A 21,758-nucleotide genomic window follows, 5' to 3' on the forward strand; every position below is an offset into this window, starting at 1 on the left:
ATGGCTTAGTGTTTTGCACACAGAATAACAGGGTTGGAGGGGACCTTGGACGTCTTCTACTCTGACCCCCTACTGGAGACCCTATACTATTTCAGACAATTTCTTCTTAAAATCCTCCAGTGTTTAAGAACCCACAAGGCAAGCCATTCCACTGATTAATTGTTCTCATTGATAAGGAAATTTCTTATTAATTTTGGTTGGATTTCTCTTTGATAATTTTAGTCTGTTACTTCTTGTCTTGACCTCAAGTGCTTTGTCCCCCTCTTTGTGATGGCCTCTCAAATATGTCACATATCATGGCACCTCTAGTTCTTCTCTTTGTCCATCATGTCTGATCACATTATGACAGGGGTGTCAAACTCAATTTCATTGAGGGCTGCATCAGCATTGCAGTTGCCCTCAAGGGGCCGGGTGGGTATGGCCAGGGTGGGCGTGGCCTACTGGGTGGGCGTGGCTAGAGTGCATCTGGGCTGCTGGGTGGGCATGGCCAGCTCTACATCGTTGGCATCAAGGGTGCCTATGGGGGCCTGGGCAGGAGTGGGACAGATCTGAGGGTCTCTGGCGGAAGGAGGGTCTCTGGGCCAGGGCCAAGGCAGTGGGGGCCGTTCCCTCACTGTTTCCAGGATGGCTTCGCGGGCCGCATGAAACCACTTTGCGGGCCGGATCCGGCCCCCGGGCCTTGTGTTTGACATGTCTGCATTATGAGAATTAGCCCTGGTGGTGCAGTGGTTAGAATGCAGTACTGCAGGCTACTTCTGCTGACTGCTGGCTGACTGCAGTTTGAATCTCACCCACTCAAGTTTGACTCAGACTTCCATCCTTCCAAAATCAGTAAAATGAGGACCCAGATTGTTGGGGGCAATATGCTGACTCTGTAAACTGCTTAGAGAGGGCTGTAAAGCACTGAGAAGTGGTATATAAGTGCTATTTCTATTATAATCACGATACCCATTAGAAATGATAATCATCAGTTTACATAGCTTTAAAAAGAACAAAAATTCATAGCGAGCATAAGACAATGAGTGGGCAATATTCAAGATGATACTAACTTACTTCTATGATCAAAGGAACAAGAACCACACCGCATAATTGGGCTCATGTCCTATTTTTGGGCGTGCCATAAATGTCTAATTGGCCATTGTAGCAAATAGGAGTTATTGGATCAACTGTGTATAACAGTTTAATCCTATGTAAAACACTTTCTGTGCATCCAGGAGATGAGTGATGGGTGGGAAAAACACTGAGCTTGTCACATTGCCACAATCACTATCTTGCCTTTTTAAAATTTCCCCTACAAATGTCACTGAATATTTTCCCTGAACTTAACTTTGAAAACTTTTTCCAGTGTTTCATATATCAGAACATCATAGCTGAATCTTTATTTTGATGCCTGACGGGATATTTCTTTTTCACAGAAGCATCATACAAACTTAAAAGAAATCATGACACCTTTAAAAAAAACAACAGTAGCGAATCCTTCCCTCTGTAACTCCTGCCCATCAGTCGGTGGTCAGCATTATGGGCTGCCACACGGATGAGCTGAAATTGTAGGCTGCCAAAAAGGCAGAGCCAATGAAATGTCACAAATGCATATGAGTGCCCAAGGCTGGTGAGGAAATGAGTCACTAATAGAATTGAAAAAGAAAATAGCAGCAACTGGGCCAGCTTGAGATTCAGGGAAAGTTTGCAGTATTTCTGCAGCTGAAGTAAAAGGAATAACAGCTAAGAAAGAAAAAAAACTAAGAAAGAAAAAAGAATAACATACGAATAAAAGCTAAGAACCAAACTGTAAATAGTCTCTCTCAGGTTACAGTCAGAATATCTATGGCTGGCTAAATTATGTTGGCAGGGAAGAAACAACAGTAATAATGATATGATCACAGTAACAAGCTATTTGATGTCCTACTCAGTACTACCAGTGTGCTAAGCCAGAGGGAAATTCGATAGTTACAGTTATTTGTTGACTGCCCTCCATCCCCCACCCACCCCAAACTCTGCATTTAAAACTCAGCACTGCTACTATATTTTTTTCCTAGGAAAAAAAAGGCAAAATGGACTTTAAAATAAAAACATAGATGGCATGTTCTAGAAATCTAGATATAAGGGCAAGGATAGCAGAGTTCAGGTAGTCCTCGACTTACATTCATAATTAGGCCCAAAATTTCCATTGTTAGGCAAGACATTTGTTAAGTGAGTTTTGCTCCATTTTAGGACCTTTTCTTGCCACAGTTGTTAAGTGAATCACTGCAATTACACAGTTACATGGTTGTTAAGTGAATCTGGCTTCCCCATTGGCTTTGCTGTTCAGAAGGTCTCAAAACATGATCACATGACCCCAGGAAACTGCAACCGTCATAAAGATGAACCAGTTGCCAAACATCTGAATTTTGATCGCGTGACCATCAAGATGCTACAATGGTCGTAAGCGTGAAAAACAGGCACAAGCCACTTTTTTCAGTGCTGTTGTAACTTTGAATGATCACTAAATGAATTGTTGTAAGTCGAGGATTAGCTGTATGGATTTAAGGATTAGGAAAGTAAAACTTTATGGTGAGAAAACAAATCAACAGACAAATAATGGCTATGACATTAGTGTACATCAGCTAAGTCAGGGGTCCCCAGCCTGTGGGTTCTGGCCCACTACCGGGCCATGGCCTGCTGGGCAGCAGGCCACAAAACAGGCTGGCCAGGGCACGCACATGTGTGTGAGAGCTTTATCCCCACTTGTGCTAGCGCCGCTGCCAAGGCAAAAATGGGGTACCATGGGGTGAAAATGGGGGACTGTGTGGCGAAAACAGGACGGTTAGCACCCACGCTGCAAAAATGGGGCACACGGGCGCTAGCACTGCCCCATTTGTGTTGCGTGTTTGTGGTCCCATTTTGTGTGCGTACGCATGTGTGTGTAAAATGCTTCCCCCTCCCTTTCCCTCCGGTCTGCCTTGGAGACCTCTGAACTAAGTTACAAACATTTGGAGGGGAGGGGGGACACAAAATTGCTGAAATGTGCCTTATTTTCATTAATTTTAATTTTCTATCAAATCCCCCCAAACTCACTTATTTCCTTCTGGTCTCCGATCTCCATGTTGGTTTACCCTCCAAACCATCAAGGGCTGTTTGGTTTAAAATACATTTCTGTGGACTGTCCTTATACTGTCTCCTAATATTGTGCTCATCTTTGCTTGATTTTTCCTCAGAATAGCCTGTCTACTGAAATATTTTGTATTGGTAAATGTTTTCTGTTGAACTGTTCCTGATGGTCTAATAAACCTCCTCAGCTACTGCCTCATTGCTCTAAGTTCTTTCCAAAGTAGAACGCAGGGGAGGGCAGACCTAATTTGGAGATACAGCTCATTTATTAGCCTATTAACTTTTACATACAGAATTCTGCATGTAATCTTTAGTGGTGCAAAGTGAAAACAAAATATGTGCACAAGAAATTGTGATTTTTTTCCTTACTATTTTATTATTTTTCCCAGAATAATTATACACTATTTTATATTTCGCCCTCCAATACACCTGTAATTATTAAAGATATCTCTTAAATTAAAAAAGACCATTTATTCTATGTGTTTAGTATCTTTTCCCCCACAAATTTTAATAGACCCTTTTTGTATCCTCTCTAGAACTATTCAAGGCTTTTCCACAATTGCACCCAAACATATCCTGGCAATGTGTTGTTGTTTTTTCATGTCCCCATGACATTGCTTCTGGACAAATCTATGTGGTAAGTTGACACCAACTTGATGGCACATAACCAATAAATCACGATTGCGCTTACCCTCAGGGGGCCGGGTGGGTATGGTCAGGGTGGGCGTGGCCTACTGGGTGGGCATGGCCAGAGTGCATATGGCCTACTGGGTGGGCGTGGCCAGCTCTACATCGTTTGCATCAAGGGTGCCTATGGGGACCTGGGCAGGAGTGGGACAGATCTGAGGGTCTCTGGCAGAAGGAGGGTCTCTAGGCCAGGGCCAAGGCAGTGGGGGCCGTTCCCTCACTGTTTCCAGGATGGCTTTGTGGGCCACATGAAACCACTTCGTGGGCTGGATCCGGCCCCCACGCCTTGAGTTTGACATGTCTGACCTAGAAGGTCAAGTGACTGGTAATGACTAGAAATAGGAGGCAATAGAAGCAGATTAGGGATTTTCAATGGGGACAGCAGATTTCATGCCTGTATAGTACTTTATCATGATGAAAAGCAACTACTTCAGACTCTGGGATTCAAACCCTGCCTATATAGCTGTCCCCAAATTAAAATTTTATATTTCTTTTTCTTGCCTTCCTATCATGACAGATTGTCAGTGGAAGAAGTAGTTGTCACCTGGGCATTGTTACTGTAAGAGACTGGTTTGTTCTCTAGTGCTTTGCTTCTAATTTTGCCAGCACTTGCCCAATAGTGGGAAAGGCAATCAGAATTGAATAAATGAATGAACCTTTATTGTCAAAGTACAGCATGTATACATTGAGATTGGCTGAGCCTCCCTTTCTGCCCCCCCCCCACAACTCACAGTGACAACAAACCCACCATCTTGTTACACCATGTGAGCTAATTGCACAACCCACTGGCCTCGCAAGTCAATCATGCATAAAGTTATTTTCCGTTCAAGAGCCTGACAGCCCATGGATAGAAGCTGTTCTTCAGCCTGTTGGTACGGCTGGCTATACTCCTGTATCTCCTACCCGATGGTAGGAAAGTAAAGAGGTACCGACCAGGGTGTGAGTCATCCCTGAGAATTTTTCTCACTCTTGCAAGGCAACAGGCCCTGGCGATGTCATCCAGTGTTGTCAGGGGACAGCCCAGGATGTTTTGTGCTGTGCTCACCACCCTTTGTAATATCTTCCTATCCGTGGCTGTCAGACCAGCATACCAAACCACAATACAGTGCGAGAGGACGCTCTCTTCAACTAGTTTTCCTCTGAGAAGTATAGGTAGGATTCTAATTACTCATTTTTAAAATTAAGCACGTTCTGGCCTTTCCTCACAATGCAGAAAGAATGTTCTACAGCAGGAACTGTTATAGAAATAATATTGTCCTCACCCATGATTCTTATTAGTGATAACATTACAGTAGCAAAATCCAGCCTGATCTTAGAAGTTAAAAGGTGTTTGATTACTTTTACCCTTTTTATTTCGATCTTCCCCAAATCAAAACTGATTTCTCTCAGTTGCTTTCTTGGTTTTTATAACTGTATTTTCTGTAGCCACAGTGAGGTTTTAGTAGCATAGTAGGTACAAATTTAGAAATAAACATACGGTAGAGGCCCTTAGTACATCTTCTACCCAAATATCACTACCCCAATGACCAATTCAGTGAAGCTGCAGTGTTTATTATTCCCAGGTCATTTACTGAGACACGTGTTTGCTAAAAATTTTGATATCCTACAAATTTATTTATTTATTATTTAAATTTAGATACCGCCCTATTCCCGTAGGACTCAGAGCGGTTTACAGGGAGAATTAAAATACATAGCATACAAAAATTAAAAGCAGTTAAAAACTATGATTAAATTACAGTCGCTGAAGTTAAACTAAAACCCAATTAAATTAAATTAGTTAAAACCCCTCAGTCTGGGCCAAACAGCTCGAAGAACCAGGTTTTCAAGTCCCGGCCAAATGAGCAAAGGTCGGGGGCAGTCCTGAATTCCGTGGGAAGTTGGTTCCATAGGGCCGGCGCGCCCACAGAGAACGCCCTTCCCTGGGAATAACCAATTTAATTGGCTTGTTTATTAGACTCTTACCCTACCTTTATTGTTTTATATTGTAAGTAAGTCAAGGCAGCAAACATACTTAACACTTCTTTGTTCTCCTATTGTCCCCATGTGCTGGTTGTGAAGTGGAAAGGAAGTGGCCCCAAATCACCCTGCAGACTTTCATGCCTCTGGAAATCACAGCCTCCTGGTTTCTAGGCCAGCACCTTAATCGCCACACCAAACTGGTGTACTACAACTACAACTACACTGCACTTTTAACTAGGTCAGTTCAAATGATGAGTTTGACTGCATTGACATTTCTTTAGTCACCTCTGGGAAACTCGGCATGTTGTGATGTAACATATTTTTCACCTTGGGTTTTGAGTAGTGGCTCCTTTAAGGTCAAATATTACTGAACCTTGTTTAATCAATAAAAAGAATGCTGCAGTCCCCAAATATTGAACTTCTCCAAACATTGAGCTTTGCTTTATTCTGAAGTTTCCCTCTCTCTGGTGTCCTGCCCTCCTCATTTCAGGAACCGTAAGTGCTAAAACCGCTTCTAGCATTCTCAGCCAGCATTGGTCAATAATACCTTTCTCTATGGCCAGATTTCTTCTATAATGTTTACCCAAAGCAAAGGTCATTATCTAATGTTAAATACTTTTGTTTCCAGGTCCAGTCTATCTCATTGCTTCAAGGAAAGAAAATTCTTGATGATCAAATGCTATTCAGAGGACTGTTGAGTGACTATTATCTATTTGTTAAATACAGGCAGTTTTAAAAATAGAACACCAATAACCAAATCCAAATTAAAGTATCCCTGACAGATATTACGTCCTTTCCCATAAATGCTGCCATCTTATAGGACCTAGGAAAGGTGCCTTTTCTGTGGTAGCCCCTGTCCTATGGAACATCCTGCTCCTTGGATTCATCTGGAAAAATAATGCTTGTATACTAACAGATGCAAAAAAATAGCATCATGAATATTGATTGATATAATTTTAATTAAGACCAGAATTCCACTCCCAACTGGATATTTCAGTTGGCTACAAAAAATGTTTATACTTGTATATCACTTTAACAAGAAGTATTCATCCGCAATCATTCCAGTAACCTTTATATTACCACATAAGGTGAGATATTTTATATTGAGAATTTGCAGCAGGCCTTAAGCAAACCATTTACAGTACAGGTGAAATTTAAACTGAATATGTCTCACATAGAGCGTAGTCAGTTTCGCTAAACTGTCAAAGGACTCCTGCTTTTTAAAAACAACCATCTTCTCAAAATTCCTCTGAATAAAGAGAAAAGAAAAGAAAGAAAAACAAAGGCCTGCTTGTCAATTTATGGATCAAAGTAGCTGTGTTCATGCATTTCCTTATTTGTTTATATTGTTTTGATATTGATGAAGTGATTTATACTTCAATACAGTTTATAACAAATGCCTGGATTTCTTCAGTCCAGCAAAAATTGCTGTTAAATGTTATCTATTAGGTGAAAATGATGTTCCACAAGATTGGAGCCTTTCACTATTCATAAATACTAGACTGAGGTGGTAACCCAGGAAGAAAAAGGGGTGTTGATTTCCATTGTACCTTTAAAGCCTATCTAGATTGGCAGCACTACCAATTAAGGCTCAGGCAGAATCCATATTCTTACTTACCCACGTTGTTGTTAGCTGCAAAGTCATGTCCGACCCATCGCAACTCCATGGACAACGTTCCTCCAGGCCTTCCTGTCCTCTACCATCTTTTGGAGTCCATTTAAGCTCACACCTACTGCTTCAGTGACTCCATCCAGCCACCTCATTATCTGTCGTCCCCTTCTTCTCTTGCCCTCAACCTTTCCCAGCATTAGGCTCTTCTCCAGTGAGTCCTTCCTTCTCATTAGGTGGCCAAAGTATTTGAGTTTTAGCTTCAGGATCTAGCCTTCTAAAGAGCAGTCAGGGTTGATCTCCTCTAGGACTGACCGGTTTGATCGCCTTGCAGTCCAAGGGACTCACAGGAGTCTTCTCCAGCACCATAGCTCAAAGGCCTCAATTCTTTGGCGCTCAGCCTTTCTTATGGTCCAACTTTCACTGCCATACATTGCAACTGGAAAGACCATAGCCTTGACTATACGCACTTTTGTTGACAGGGTGATATCTCTGCTTTTTAGTGTGCTGTCTAGATTTGCCATGGCTTTCCTCCCCAGGAGCAAGCGTATTTTAATTTCTTGGCTGCAGTCCCTGTCTGCAGTGATCTTGGAGCCCAGGAAAATAAAATCTGTCACTACCTCCATTTCTTCCCCATTTATTTGCCAGGAATTGAGAGGGCCAGATGCCATGATCTTGGTTTTCTTAATGTTAAGGTTCAACCCAACTTTTGCACTCTCCTTCTTCACCTGCAACAAGAGGCTCTTTAGTTCTTCTTCACTTTCTGCCATTAGAGTGGTATCATCTGCATATCTTAGGCTGTTGATATTTCTTCTGGCAATCTTAATTCCAACTTTCGATTCATCTAGCCCTGCCTTTCTCATGATGTGCTCTGCATATAAGTTAAATAGGCAAGGCGACAGTATACAGCCTTGCCGGACTCCTTTCCCAATTTTGAACCAATCAGTGGTTTTGTGTCCAGTTCTCACTGTTGCTTCTTGACCCGCATATAGGTTTCTCAAGAGACAAATAAGATGGTCTGGTACTCCCATCTCTTTAAGAACTTGCCACAGTTCACTTACCTATGCTAATGTCCTATACCAGCGTGGTGTAGTGGTTAAGATGTTGGCCTAGAAACCAGCAGATTGTCAATTCTAGTTCCTACTTAGGCATGAAAGCTGGCTGGGTGACATTGGGCCAATCACCAGGAAACTGTGAGTTCTAGTCCTGCCTTACGCATAAAAGCTGACTGGGTGAATTTGGGCCAGTTGCTCTCTCTCAGCCAAACCCACCTAACAAGAGTTGTTGTTAGGGGAAAAAAGAAGAGGAAGGAGTATTATGTATATTCACTGCCTTGAGTTACTTATAAAGTAATAAAGGCAGGATAATCTAATAATAAATCTTTTTACGTGTTTACTACTCATTGTTCATTTGCCCAAATATGCATCTGTTTTAATGATGCAAAAAAATAATAATAAACGGAATATTCACAAACTGCTTCTTAAAAGGATAAAAGTGTATTGATTGTGATTCGGGCATCAGTCAAAAACTGCCTTCTGTTGAGTTGAAGCACTGATTAATACATGTACTCCATTGTGGCTTAGCTGTTGGTGTCTTAATACTTTAAGGGAATCTTTCCAGTCCTGCTTGAAAAATCTAAAAATGCTTTTCTAATACAGGAAGATATGTTGCTGAACTCTTACTGCAGGCTATTTGCTCTGTATTTATATTTGTTAAATTTGAGGCTTCCCATTTAGCTTTATTTATTTAAAAGATTTATATGACCGCCCAATCTTAAGCAACTCTAGGCATTTTAGAACAACCATCTAACCAATAAATAAAACAAGAATAAAACAAGAAAACAAAAACCCTGGGCCATAATTGTGGTTCACATGGAACCATTGATTTGAGAGCATTGCAGCACAATCACTTGACATTTTCACTCATCCAGCACATGGACTGCTGAATTCCTATGTATTCCACCCTGTGCAGCCCATCTTTTGTTGTTCCCAATCAGTTCTAGCATAGCTGAGATTGCAAAATGGATGCTCTACAGCAGACATGTCAAACTCAAGGCGTGGGGGCCGGATCCGGCCCACAAAGTGGTTTCATGTGGCCCGCGAAGCCATCCTGGAAACAGTGAGGGAATGGCCCCCACTGCCTTGGCCCCGGCCCAGAGACCCTCCTTCTGCCAGAGACCCTCAGATCTGTCCCACTCCTGCCCAGGCCCCCATAGGCACCCTTCATGCGAACGATGTAGAGCTGGCCACGCCCACCCAGTAGGCCATACGCACTCTAGCCACACCCACCCTGTAGGCCACGCCCACCCAGTAGGCCACACCCACCCGGCCCCTTGAGGGCAACCGCAATGTTGATGCGGCCCTCAATGAAATTGAGTTTGACACCCCTGCTCTACAGGCTTGGTGACAGACTGTTTCCCAATTGATAAAACACTCTTGCTTCAGTCTGCCTTCCGTTGCTTGAACTTGTAGATTTCACAATCTTATTCATTTGACAATTCATATGGCCCAAATCTTAAGTACATGGGGCTGCCCTTGAGATCCACTCGGAAGCTTCAGCTGGTGCAAAGTGCAGCGGCACGGACACTCTTGGGAGCCTCCCAATACTCCCATATCACACCTCTCCTCCGTGCGCTGCACTGGCTTCCGGTTGCCTTCCGAGTGAAGTTCAAGGTGCTAACAATGACATACAAAGTCCTACATGGCATGGGTCCGGACTACCTACGGGAGCACCTTCTGCCGATGTCAGCACCCCACCGTCCTGTGCGCTCCCACAGAGAGGGCCTCCTCAGGGTGCCACCGCTCAAGGAATGTCGGCTGGTGGCCCCCAGGGGGAGGGCATTCTCAGTGGGTGCGCCGGCCCTCTGGAACAGCTTACCAACCGAAATCCGGATGGCCCCCGACCTCCGTACCTTCCGTCGCGACTTAAAAACTTTCCTGTTCCAGCAGTCCGGCCTGGCATGATAGCGTTAATTGGGGTCCCAGTTTGTTTTCACTATTGTTTTTATTACTTTTTATTGTTCATCTGTATACCTTCCTTCCTCTGTACACCGCCCCGAGTCCCTCGGGAGAAGGGCGGTTTATAAAAACTAATAAATAAATAAATAAATAAATAAGTAACTCTGGGATGCTCAGAATCTTGTCATTAAATCCCATGTTAATCCTTCTAGCCAGTTTCTATATTTATACCTACTCATATTTGGTTTTTTTGAACCTGCCTAGCATGAGGGGTTGCTATGTATATAAGCAGTGAACTGAAATCTTGCCTCAGCCCACTCACTGAACTGTATTTTTATACTATCCTGTGGGTCAGGTAGAGAGAACACTGATTGGCTCCTGGCATTCTCAATGTATTCTCAGCCTTCTCAGGTAGCTAGAAGTAAAGACAATTATATGACTGATTCCTGACCTCAGAAATGACTAAGGTACACATACTTCTAGCAATGTAGGAAAAATAAATTATATAAACTAACTTCTTATTCTCTGGAGCAGTTGCAATACAGGTAGCCCTTGTTTACCAACTTGTTTAATGACCATTGAAGTTGGAACAGTAGGAAAACAATTGCGACCGATCCCTCACATTTATGACTGTCAGTGTCCCTGTCGCATGGTTGCTATTTGGGCACTTCACAACTGGCACATTTACAACCGGCAGTGTCCCAGTGTCACACGACTGCCATTTTCGTTCTTCCCAACTGGCTTGTGACAAGCAGAGCTAGTGAATATAGAAGTAAAATCATAACTTATCATGTGATGTTTCTCTTAATGATTGTGCTGACCTACCTAACAACCACACGGAAAGTAATATTATAAGTCCATAGCAACCTTTGCACTTATTAGAAAATGATTTTCTTCCCAGTAACCACAACACTTAGCAATGGAGTTGCCTGTCTCAATTCTAGTCACTATGTGAGGATTACCTGTGTAAGATGTTGGAAATGGAAATGAAGTGTTCAACATTCAAAATAAAAAACAATCTTGTTTTATTTAAAACAGCAGTTAACATAAAAATAAAGCATTGTAAGATCTGGAGAACAATGGCATAACAGTCTGAGCCTGGGTTTTTTCTGTTGACTACACAGAACTAAAGGATACCCTTAAATGCCCAGGGAGTAGGATCTTTCCCCAAACTGGGTTTTGATTTAGCTTCCAGAATACAATGCTGCCTGGGAGTGAAATATGAATTATATAGCAGATGTCAGTCTGGCAGGAGTCTGAACCCACGTAACTAAAACACGTTCTTTATGGATTTTTCTTGAATGGAAGTTGAATGATACAAACCATTGGAGGGTTTAACTTGAATGGCAAGGGTATAATGAGCTGGCTCCAATATAAAGTTCAGCTGACAATGAGGCACAAAAATTAACAATCCTTGTTATGTGCTGGGTATGGAGGGAATGGAGAAAACAACCTGGAAATCACAACTTGGTGTCAAGGTAGCAGAGTTCCTCTCCTGAGTCACATATTTCCTCCTCTCCTTGCTCCATCCTGCTTTAGTGTCCTATAAAGCACTATTTGCATGCGCTACCCAAAGGAGCAATTTAGAGAATGAATACCTGGCTTTAGGTCACAAACGTACATCAGTTGGAACCCATCCTATGGTTACAATGGTAACACCTTGAGACATATAAAGGCAAATTAGGTTACTAACTATCCAACACAACGTAGCTAAACTATACAGCCATCAAGGATGTACTTGCACAGGAACAGAATATTTCACAGAGTTTCAGAACGTGTCACCTTGCTCCAGAGTATGCTGAACCTCCACTCCTAAATTAGTGGCATATCTCCATTGCCATGTTTCCACAAACTTCCTTTTCTTGAATGTTCAAAACAGAAGCACATTTCCTTAAGGGAACAGTCTTTATCCATCTGTTGGAAATGTTTTAATACTACAGGCTAATGTTGACAAGTAAAATATTTGTTTAGCTCCGCTTATATGCAAATGCTGACAGTTTTGCGAAGGTAGACTGATTAAATGATTTGGATTTTTTAGCAGAGCCCACATCCTCTGAATTTTGTTCTTGGCTTTCTTGCTCTTTATTGTTAACATCCTCTGGGCGCTTTCGCTTTTTACCTTCAGATGGATCACTGGTTTCTCTTCCTTTGGCTTTCTCAGTCCACGCCTTGCATTAATGGAAACAAAAACAAAACAATAAGACTTCTACAATCGCTACTAAATTATTATCATTAATGTGACTTTCCCATAAATATTAATATTGTGTGTGTGTGTGTGTGTGTGTGTGTGTGTGTGTGTGAGTGAGTGTGACTATAATTTTGAGGCCCCTTCATGGATCACTGCCTTGTCATGGTGAAGAGGCTTGTGCAGCTCAAAGAAGCTATAAGCTAAGCCGTAAGCCGTGCGGGGCCACCCACCCAAGATGGACAAGTCATAGTGGAGATGTCTGACAAAATGTGGTCCACTGGAGAAGGAAATGGCAACCTATTCCAGTATCCTTGCCAAGAAAGCCCCATGGACAGTATCAAATGGCTAGTGGAAGATAGGACAGATTGGCATGCTATGGTCCATAGGATCACAGAGTCAGACATGACTTAGTAACTGAACAACAAATAATAATCTTGAAGACATTAGCAATGGAACCATACTGGAATTTGTCAATTTTGAATCTTTAGAAAGGTGACAAAGTTATTCTTAATTTCCTAGAAATCAGGTATAGAAAGAATAAGGCCCAAGTGGCTGAATGACCTGGCACTAAAATAATGGCATGAAATGGCCCTGCACACTTTCACAGTATCATGTTCCAGGTACTTCAGCTGAGTGTGGTTCCAAGGTTGGTACTGAAGTAGTATTAGAGATAATCATGTTCAATCTTCATTCAGCCATAAATCTCAATGAATTTTTTTTTGGCCAATTACTCTCTTTGCTGAATTACTACATAGGATCATTGCAGTGTTGCAATGGGCAAGAGGAAAAAACTTCTCGGAGAAGAGGCAAGGTACAAAATGGGTTATTAGTCAAGCATGCATCCAGGGGAGGAACTCCTCACATATCTCTGCCAAAAAAAAGACTACTTCCTGCTTTTTATTTGTAAAATAGTACGTCTTCAGGAAAAGTGAAAAAAGGAATTAATGCAGTCCTCAGCTTACAACCAGAATTTCTATTGCTAAGCAAGGCAATTAGTAAGCCATGCCTGATTTTATGACCCTTTTTTCCACAACTGTTAAGCAAATCATTGCAGTGGTCAAGGGAAGCACGCAGTCATTAAATGAATCTGTTTTCCTCGCTGGCTTTGCTCGTAGGAGGCTGGCTGGGAAAGGCGCAAAGAGCAACCCTGAGGCCCAGGGCTGCTGCAGCTGTCATAAATACACACTAGTTGCCAAGCACCCAAATTCTGAACAGGCATCTGTGGGGATGCTGCAACAGTTGCTAAGTGTGAGGTGCAGTTATAAGTCACTTCTTCCAGTGGTGTTGTGACTTTGAACAGTTGTTAAACGAATGGTTGTAAGTTGAGGGCCGCTTGTGCATTTCTACATGGTAAACAAAGGCATAATCCTCCAGAAGAAGATCCCATTACCATCCTTTCCTCAGCAGAGAGAGTTCTGTATCGCACCATGCCTTCTTTTATTATTTCTGTTTCTTCAAAATGAGGGTTATCTGATAAAATACTGCTTCTGTTCTCTTCTAGCCATATCTGGAATCCAGTCTTTGGCCTGAAAAAAAAGAAAAGATTTTGAAATAAAACCTTTACGCTACCTGTGAACATTTTTATTCCCAGAAGTCAGAGTCGCCTCACAATAGCAGTGTAAGACTTTTTGGCACACTGACCTTTTATTGTCTTTGTTCTCAGTCACACTTTGAAGTTCATTTTTGTCCTCTCGCTCTTCTCTGGCTTTCTTTTCAGTAGTAAGTACTCGGGGTTGGAAAAAGGCAGTTGCTGCAGACTGAGCAATAAAATATGTATTTCAGTAATTCATCGTAAACGGTTTCTGTATATATTGCATTTCACACTCTTAAGTTTCTCAGAGCAAGAACCTCTAATTTTGGTAAGCATCCACTTATCTTCTCAGGGAAAATATTTTTGCAGTAATTATTTACTCAATAGTTCTGGAAGCAGTAATATTAATTACAAGGGAAGAAGATAATGAGATAAAGAAATACGTAAGGATTTAGGCAGTGCAGCAAACTATGATTTAAATGGAAAGTAAGCATGTTAACTGTATTCCAATTTAATTTAAAATAAAGCAAATGTAATTTTTGCTCTGGGTCCACCCACTTTCTTGATTGCTGACTATTTAGAGTGCAGCCTCTGACTAGAAAAAAATACATAAAAGTTTATTTCTCAATAGCTTTCAGATGAGAAGTGTAGTTTTGTTCGCTTAAATCCCACCTGTTATTTTTACATATAACTCAAGGTGGCAAACATATTCAACACATCTCCCTCTTCCTATTGTTCCCCACAACAACCCTGTGAGGTGGATTGGGCTGACAGAGAATGACTGGCCCAAACTCACCCAGCTGGCTTTCACAACTAAGGTGGGACTAGAATTCAGTCTCTCACTTTCTAGCCTGGTGTTTTAACCATTATGCCAGACTGGCTCTAGTAAATATAAACAGTATATAAGCAGTAATTGAAAGGCATGTGTGTGTGTGTGTGTGTGTGTGCGTGTGCGCGTCTTCTAGTGCAACCTCCTGCAGACTGGCTCTAGTAAATATACAGTACGTTGGAGCATTCTCAGCTTCTGGAGGCAGGTTGTTTCACTGATTAATTGTTCTAGCTGTCAGAAAATTTCTCCTTAGTTCTAGGTTGCTTCTCTCCTTGACTAGTTTCCATCCGTTGCTTCTTGTCCTGCCTTCAGGTGCTTTGGAGAATAGCTTGACTCCCTTTTCTTTGTGGCAGCCCTTGAGATTTTGGAACACTGCTATCATGTCCCCCCTTGTCCTTCTCTGCATTAGACTACACATACCCAATTCCAGCAACCGTTCCCTATATGTTTTAGCCTTCAGTTCCCTAATCATCCTTGTTGCTCTTCTCTGTACTCTTTCTAGAGTCTTAATATCTTTTTTACATCATGGTGACCAAAACTGAATACAGTATTCCAAGTGTGTCCTTACCAAGGCATTATAAAGTGATATTAACACTTCATGTGATCTTGATTCTATCCCTCTGTTAATGCAGCCTAGCACTGCATTGGCTTTTTTGGCTTCTGCAGCACACTGCTGGCTCATATTTAAGTGATTGTCCACTAGGACTCCAAGATCCCTCTCACAGTTGCTACTATTGAGCGAGGTACCACCTATATAATACCTGTACATTTGGTTTTTCTTGCCTAAATGCAGAACCTTACTTTTGTATGCGCTATTAAGAGTACTTGTATATACTTAGAGTAATCCAAGTATGTAATATACGGTACACTGCTAATGTTCTTTTATGTGCTCTAAACAAAGTTAAAATTATTAAACATCATGTCTGGGCCACTTCCAAGTGTAAATATACAAATTGTCTATTTCACCTTATTGCCTACCTTTCTTATTCAGCCACTGCAAGACAGGGAGAGAAGGAAATAAACCCCCATCTGGACCAACTTGTAAACATTTCCTAAGTGGCCATTAAGTGGAAACTTCCTTTTACTACTTAATTAATATTACTACCAGCTATTTTCAAACTTGTTAGGAAAAAAAGAAAAGTCCATTTGATACCAGTATCCTGCCCCACCCTTTCCAATCTTTTTTCCTGCCAATCAGTCTTTGGATAGTCCTTCTGCTTCCATTACATTCCCAAGACTTACTACACCCAAGAACAATAACTTTGCCAAGCTCTGTTTCCACAAAACATGATAAAGGTCCAATACATCACCTGCTTTGACTTGGGCTTGGGAATCAACGGTTTGATAATTGGACTCTTCTTGTTTGAAACGCCTTGACCATTCATCGTAGGATTTTTCTTAGGCAGCCTAGTCAGGTTATCCAGAATATTGGGTGAGTGAATAAATGCATCTTTTTGGCTACTGGATACCTACAGGAGCAAGATATTTAAGAACTCAATTTCCCCCCTACAGCACCTCAAAAATATCTTACTTAAAAGTAAGGTAAATTAAAATCATCAGTTCTCACCTTAAAAGGGTTTACTCGTATTGAGTTGCTAGATGCGAGGACAGCTTTTATTAACCAAAAAAAGGGGAAGGGGGAATGCAAGGAAAGAAGAATATCAGTGCAAATCTTTACAACACTCTGCATGTGTATTAAGAAATTACACTTAACATTTTTTTATTTATAAAAAAATCTAATCTAATCTTTAAGACATGAACAGAAACTTGTCTCTGGATGTTAATTTAGCATTCAGACAATTTCAGCTTAAGAAAAGATATTTCCAGATAAAATCTAGCATCTATTCTTCTGTCTGCCTTCACAACTGCTGCTTCTCCAGCAGACTGTGGTGCTCAAGTCCTTCCCAGGATTCCCATCTAATCAAAGTGCTACTTTTTGAATGTAGATAACTTGAAAACTGGAAACTAAAGTGAAAAAGTAGATATACTATAAATATAAACTAGAATTTAAGATATCGATGTTATGAGCATTAAAATTTGGCTTTTTCATTTAAATACAATATTGGAAAATAAAAAATAAAAATGAACACACCGTGCCTTGCATTAAGGTATTTGTTATGCAGTAGGTAGTGCTCGATTTATAATCATTCATTCGACGTTATGGCACTGAAGAAAATGACTTATGATCGTTTTTCACATCTACAACTATTGCACCATCCCCATGGTCACAGGATAAAAATTTGAGTGCTTTGCAACCGGCATGTACTTGACAGTTGCACTGTCCCAGTGTCATGTGATCACCCCACTTGCAACCACTTCCCAGCTGGCTTCTAACAAGCAGTGGGAAAAGCCAGATTCACTTAACAACCACAACTGTAGTGATTTACTCAACAACTGTGGCAAAAGAGGCGGTAAAATAAGGTGCAATTCACTTAATAACTGCCTTGCTTTGCAATGGGAATGTTGGGTCAATTGTGGTCGTAAGTTGAGGATTACTACAAAAGTTTTGATCTTAACCTAAATTACTTAATACCAAAGTCTCTGTTGTCCTGTTATGTGTGTGTGAGTGAGAGAGAGACAGAGAGCGCGAATATGATACCCACAACACACAATAAAAAGGGGGAAAATGAACCCAAAACTTTTTTTTTACAAAGAACTGTTAAGTTTCTGATTTTTTTCCTTTTTATGCATCTGCTGATTTGCAATATTTGTACAATTTTCTTTACTTTTTGTATCACTAAATACCATGGTCTCTCAGAAATTTACATACCGGTAACCCTATTGCAATGTTGCAAGGAGAAGTTTGGTCCCAATGAGGGGCTGAAGATTTATGCTAAAAGCCACCAAACTAGTATTCTTTTGCGTGACACTGTTCTGAATAAAAGGTCCCTGAAGAGTGCAGCCCTTGATTTGTGAAACTGAACTGATGCATCACAGTCCAGTGGTAAACTATACAGCAGCAACATTGGAAGTAAGAGCTTTCTATTAATCAGGCATCAAGATATCAATGGAGGAACTACTGAAGGGAAAAAAATTGAATGATGTATAAAGGTTTCCAATTTATTTCCATCAGCTTAAAAGTTGTTCACGAGAAGCATTTAACAAATTGTGTGGGAGTACGGTTGCCTAGCTGAAATCTAATATTTGGACAAAATGTTTAACAATTAAGGGGTTTTCTTTGCCTAAAATAAATTTGGTTTGACTCACCAGACTTCGAAGTAGATGCATTTCCATGCAGCGTGGGAGAGCCTTCAGAAGAATTTAAGTGGAGGAAACATTAATATTCCAATGGAAATACTTAAAACATTTCCCAGTTTAATTGAGTATGACCATGATATGTGATAAATATTGATACAGAAAGGATGTACCATAGGGTTAAACACGAACTAAGCACTTTTGAACTTCTCACACCCACTCTTATCTCCCCCCCCCCGACTCTTCCTAGCATTTTTCCCCCCTGCAGGCGCAGGATCTGCTTCTTGGATCAACCAGGGCCATCCTGTGTGATCAAACACAGTATCCAGATCTAACTGGGCATTTTTCATGTCTGCATTTACTGCTTCAGCCTTCCATCCAGGCGCTTACCCTCTCCCCATAGCTAGTCATAAAACGTTTCACTGTGCTCTTCCAATGTCATCACTGTACCACTAGAGGATCTCCTGTGGGGACCTCCTTGAGGTTGGAAGCCTGAGGAGCTCCTCACAAATTGCCCATCTCTGTTCCATGGAGTGATCCTTTTCTGAAAAGACTACCCAGCCTTCAGAGTCTGAATTTATAACCACGTAGCCAGGGATGCTTGCTCAGCTTACTGGATTTTGCCTCATTAGCGGTATTCACTTTCTCCTCATCCTCTTCATAGGACTCCATGTTTTGCTGGCGTTGAATGTTTCTTTCTTGAGCATGACTCCATTCTGTGGGGCTATTGCTGTACCTGCATAGAGAAACCAAATTATCCAATGGCTTCTATTCCTTTGCTTAAATATTAAGAAAGGGGCAGCTGCCCTGCATCCCCTACAAGAAAAGCCAGGTTTAACAAGAATGATAAAACAACTCCTTTCGTTTCCATTATACAGGCTATCCTGGTCCTCGTGGAATCAGTTACTGAGTTCTGATAAAAACAGTCATTTCCGTTAAAATAATAGTACTTTTGTCACTTTTCTGAAAACAGAAAATGTGATCATCTGTACTACTGCCCAGAAGATTCACTTCATTACAGGCTACTGTACTCCCCCCCCTTCAGTGGCAATAGCCACCACTGGGTTTGTCCAAAGCCTTTCTCCTTTGTTAACCGCATCCGTCCCTTTCTTCCATTCCAGTTAAAGTTTCCTCTTTCCATTTACCTGGAGCCCTTTAAAAGGGCTGGATTGTTGATTTTTCCCATCCCATCACCAGCTCAGTTGCATTACTAGGGCATTTTCTTGGGTTGCTACTGAATCCAGGCCTTGGGCTTCTGATATTATACAGGTGGTTCTCGACTTACGACAGTTGGGATGAGATTTTCTGTTGCTAAGCCAGGTGGATGCTGAGAGTTGCACCCAATTTTATCACCTTTCTTGGCACGGTTGTTCAGAAAACCGCTGCAATTGCTAAGTGAATGGAGGCAGCTGTTAAGGAAATCTGGCTTCCCTCACTGATTTTGCTTCTTGGAAGTTCGCTGGGAAGGTTTCAAATGGCGATTGTGTAACCCTGGGATGCAGCAAATGTAAATACAGGCCCGTTGCCAAGCGCCCAAATTTTGATCACATGACCATGGGGATGCTAAGTAAGTGCAAGAACCAGTTGTAACACTGTTGTAACTACAAACAGTCGCTAAATGAATGGTTGCAAGTCGAGGACTACCTGTAATTAAGAGCCTTTGCACACTGTCAATCTGACTCTGTCCTGCAGCAAGAAAATGGGATAATTGGAGCATTTTCCTCACAGTGATTTAGAGAGCACCTGCCTAGCTTCAAACACAAACAAAAGTATAAAAGTTTACTATGTGTTGTGTCCCTTTCAGAGTTCATTTTTACCCAGCATTCAGGTGGTTTCTAAAATCCGCCGGTGTCTGCTTCTCTTCTTCTTCCTCAGCATACTCTTCAGCAGATGCCAGCTCTGAGACCTTCTCCGCAGCAAGTTCACTGAGCTTCTGGGCAAGAATCAGCCTCCGTGAGCGAGAGGCGTATTTGATAGCTAAGCTCGTGGCATTTTGTGTCATGAGTTCAGCAAGCTCCATACAGCGAAATTCACGTTCCAGTGTGCAAGATAACTATTTTTAAAGAGGGGGGGGAAAGTTTTAATATTTATCAGAGAAATATTTATTTGGGGGGGGGAAGGATAAAAAATGTTTGTTCTCTAAAACAGAACATTCAGTTCTCATTTCATTCTTTACTAGACAGAAATTCAAGGAACCCTAACACATCCATGCCAGAACAGAATGAGTCCCAGCTATTTGCTTATAAAGCCATTTCGTAGCTGTGGAAATAACTCCAATTATGATGCAAAGTGAGCAATCTCAGGAAAACTGCATGTGAAACATCCACTGAAGAAAAACTATACTTAACAGTGAACTTCCATATTATATAGTAGCTTTTTAAATTTAAAAAAAAATAGCGAGTTCAAGAAATCCGTGTCTCTTTCTGCTTTTCAAACATTCTATTACAATAATGAGCAGATAGCTATAGTCAGGGCTTTTTTTCTCATAGAACGCTCAGAATGGAGTTCCAGCACCTTTTTTGGATGGAACCTTGTAGGGTAGGCAAGGTGGGTTGTATGACATGTGTGAGTTCCGGCACCTTTTTCTTTTACAAAAAAAGCACTGGCTATAATAAGAGTGTAGTAAGGACCAAACCTATCTAATAATTAACCTGCCCGGTACATAAAAGCCACTGGGAGCCTGAGTAAGCAAGAAGTATGGGCTGAGGAAGAAGGGGGACTAAGAGTCTTTCTCCTTCTCAGGTTCCTCTCCAAAAATGGTCTCTCCTTTATATTTCAAGGAAGTTGAAACAGGCTTATCTTGAAAAACAAACGGGTTTGGCTAGGATAGGCCATTTCTATTAGGATCCTGGCAAGTACAGATAAGTCTTAAATTCTCAGTCTTCACCCCATAGTTACAAGAATACTTGGGCTTCCTGAGGCTATTTATAAAACATGGTAGGATAGTCACACAATTGATTGATTTCATTTCTAGGTCGGCACTGAACATAAATTGCTGATCAAGGCGACTCATTTCCTGAGCCTGGTCTTCCTTTATCTCCGGATCTGGCCTCCGGCTTCTCAAAGCTCTTGCTACTCCTGACACAAATGCCTAAACACGTTCATCTCCTCTAGTTAAAGTTTCTTCTGCCTTAGATCCATCCTCCCCTTATCTGAGCCTTCCTGCCAGCTTTATGCCAATGCTATGGTTCCTCTCTTGCAGCAGCTCTCTCCACAGTCAAATTACCTACGGCCATGGGAAGAAGGCAAGCAATGAAGCAGTATCATGACACAAAGCTCACAACTTACACGCACGCATCAGACATCAGGATGCAAGCATTTAAAGGCAAGACTGGGTGGTGATGCACATTTCATCTTTTTGATGTTATCTCGGTTTGCTATGGACACTTCCAGTATTTTTTTTCCTATTGATTAGCAAATGTCTACTTATTGTCCGGGATGACTGTCTCAACTTAGACTGAACGTTACAGTATATATATTAACAAGTTACATTTTGCCTAGTTTTGTGCTTAAAATATTCCTTGTCCATTTCAGGGTTAATAAAAGTTAACTCTGGAATAAATGATTGTGTAGAACAATTTAAAAAATTACAAAGAAAAAAAATCATGGAATAGGATCTTTTATTTAAGTAATATAATAATCGACCGTCTAAGAAATTTTACTCAGGGTAAATTTGAAATAATCCTCCCCAGTGTGGTGCCCTTCTGATGTTTCCC

The 21,758-nt window shown here is 41.3% G+C and overlaps 1 protein-coding gene across 1 annotated transcript in view; it reads right to left on the minus strand.

Annotated features, from left to right (window-relative positions):
• Positions 1 to 11,340: 11,340 nt before the first annotated feature.
• WDHD1 (WD repeat and HMG-box DNA binding protein 1) overlaps positions 11,341 to 21,758 on the minus strand; it is a gene marked incomplete at its 5' end in the record, with an annotated part of 32,931 nt that continues 22,513 nt past the window's right edge. The window contains 8 exons of the mRNA XM_083357946.1: positions 11,341 to 12,467; positions 13,878 to 14,013; positions 14,129 to 14,244; positions 16,158 to 16,316; positions 16,415 to 16,458; positions 18,055 to 18,096; positions 18,657 to 18,778; positions 19,860 to 20,095. Of these exons, the coding sequence (XP_083214072.1) occupies positions 12,267 to 12,467; positions 13,878 to 14,013; positions 14,129 to 14,244; positions 16,158 to 16,316; positions 16,415 to 16,458; positions 18,055 to 18,096; positions 18,657 to 18,778; positions 19,860 to 20,095 (1,056 nt within the window). The 3' untranslated portion in view covers positions 11,341 to 12,266. The remainder of the gene's footprint in view (positions 12,468 to 13,877; positions 14,014 to 14,128; positions 14,245 to 16,157; positions 16,317 to 16,414; positions 16,459 to 18,054; positions 18,097 to 18,656; positions 18,779 to 19,859; positions 20,096 to 21,758) is intronic.

Source organism: Vipera ursinii, assembly GCF_947247035.1.
Source record: "Vipera ursinii genome assembly, chromosome: 1".
In the NCBI taxonomy this organism is placed as follows: domain Eukaryota; kingdom Metazoa; phylum Chordata; class Lepidosauria; order Squamata; family Viperidae; genus Vipera; species Vipera ursinii.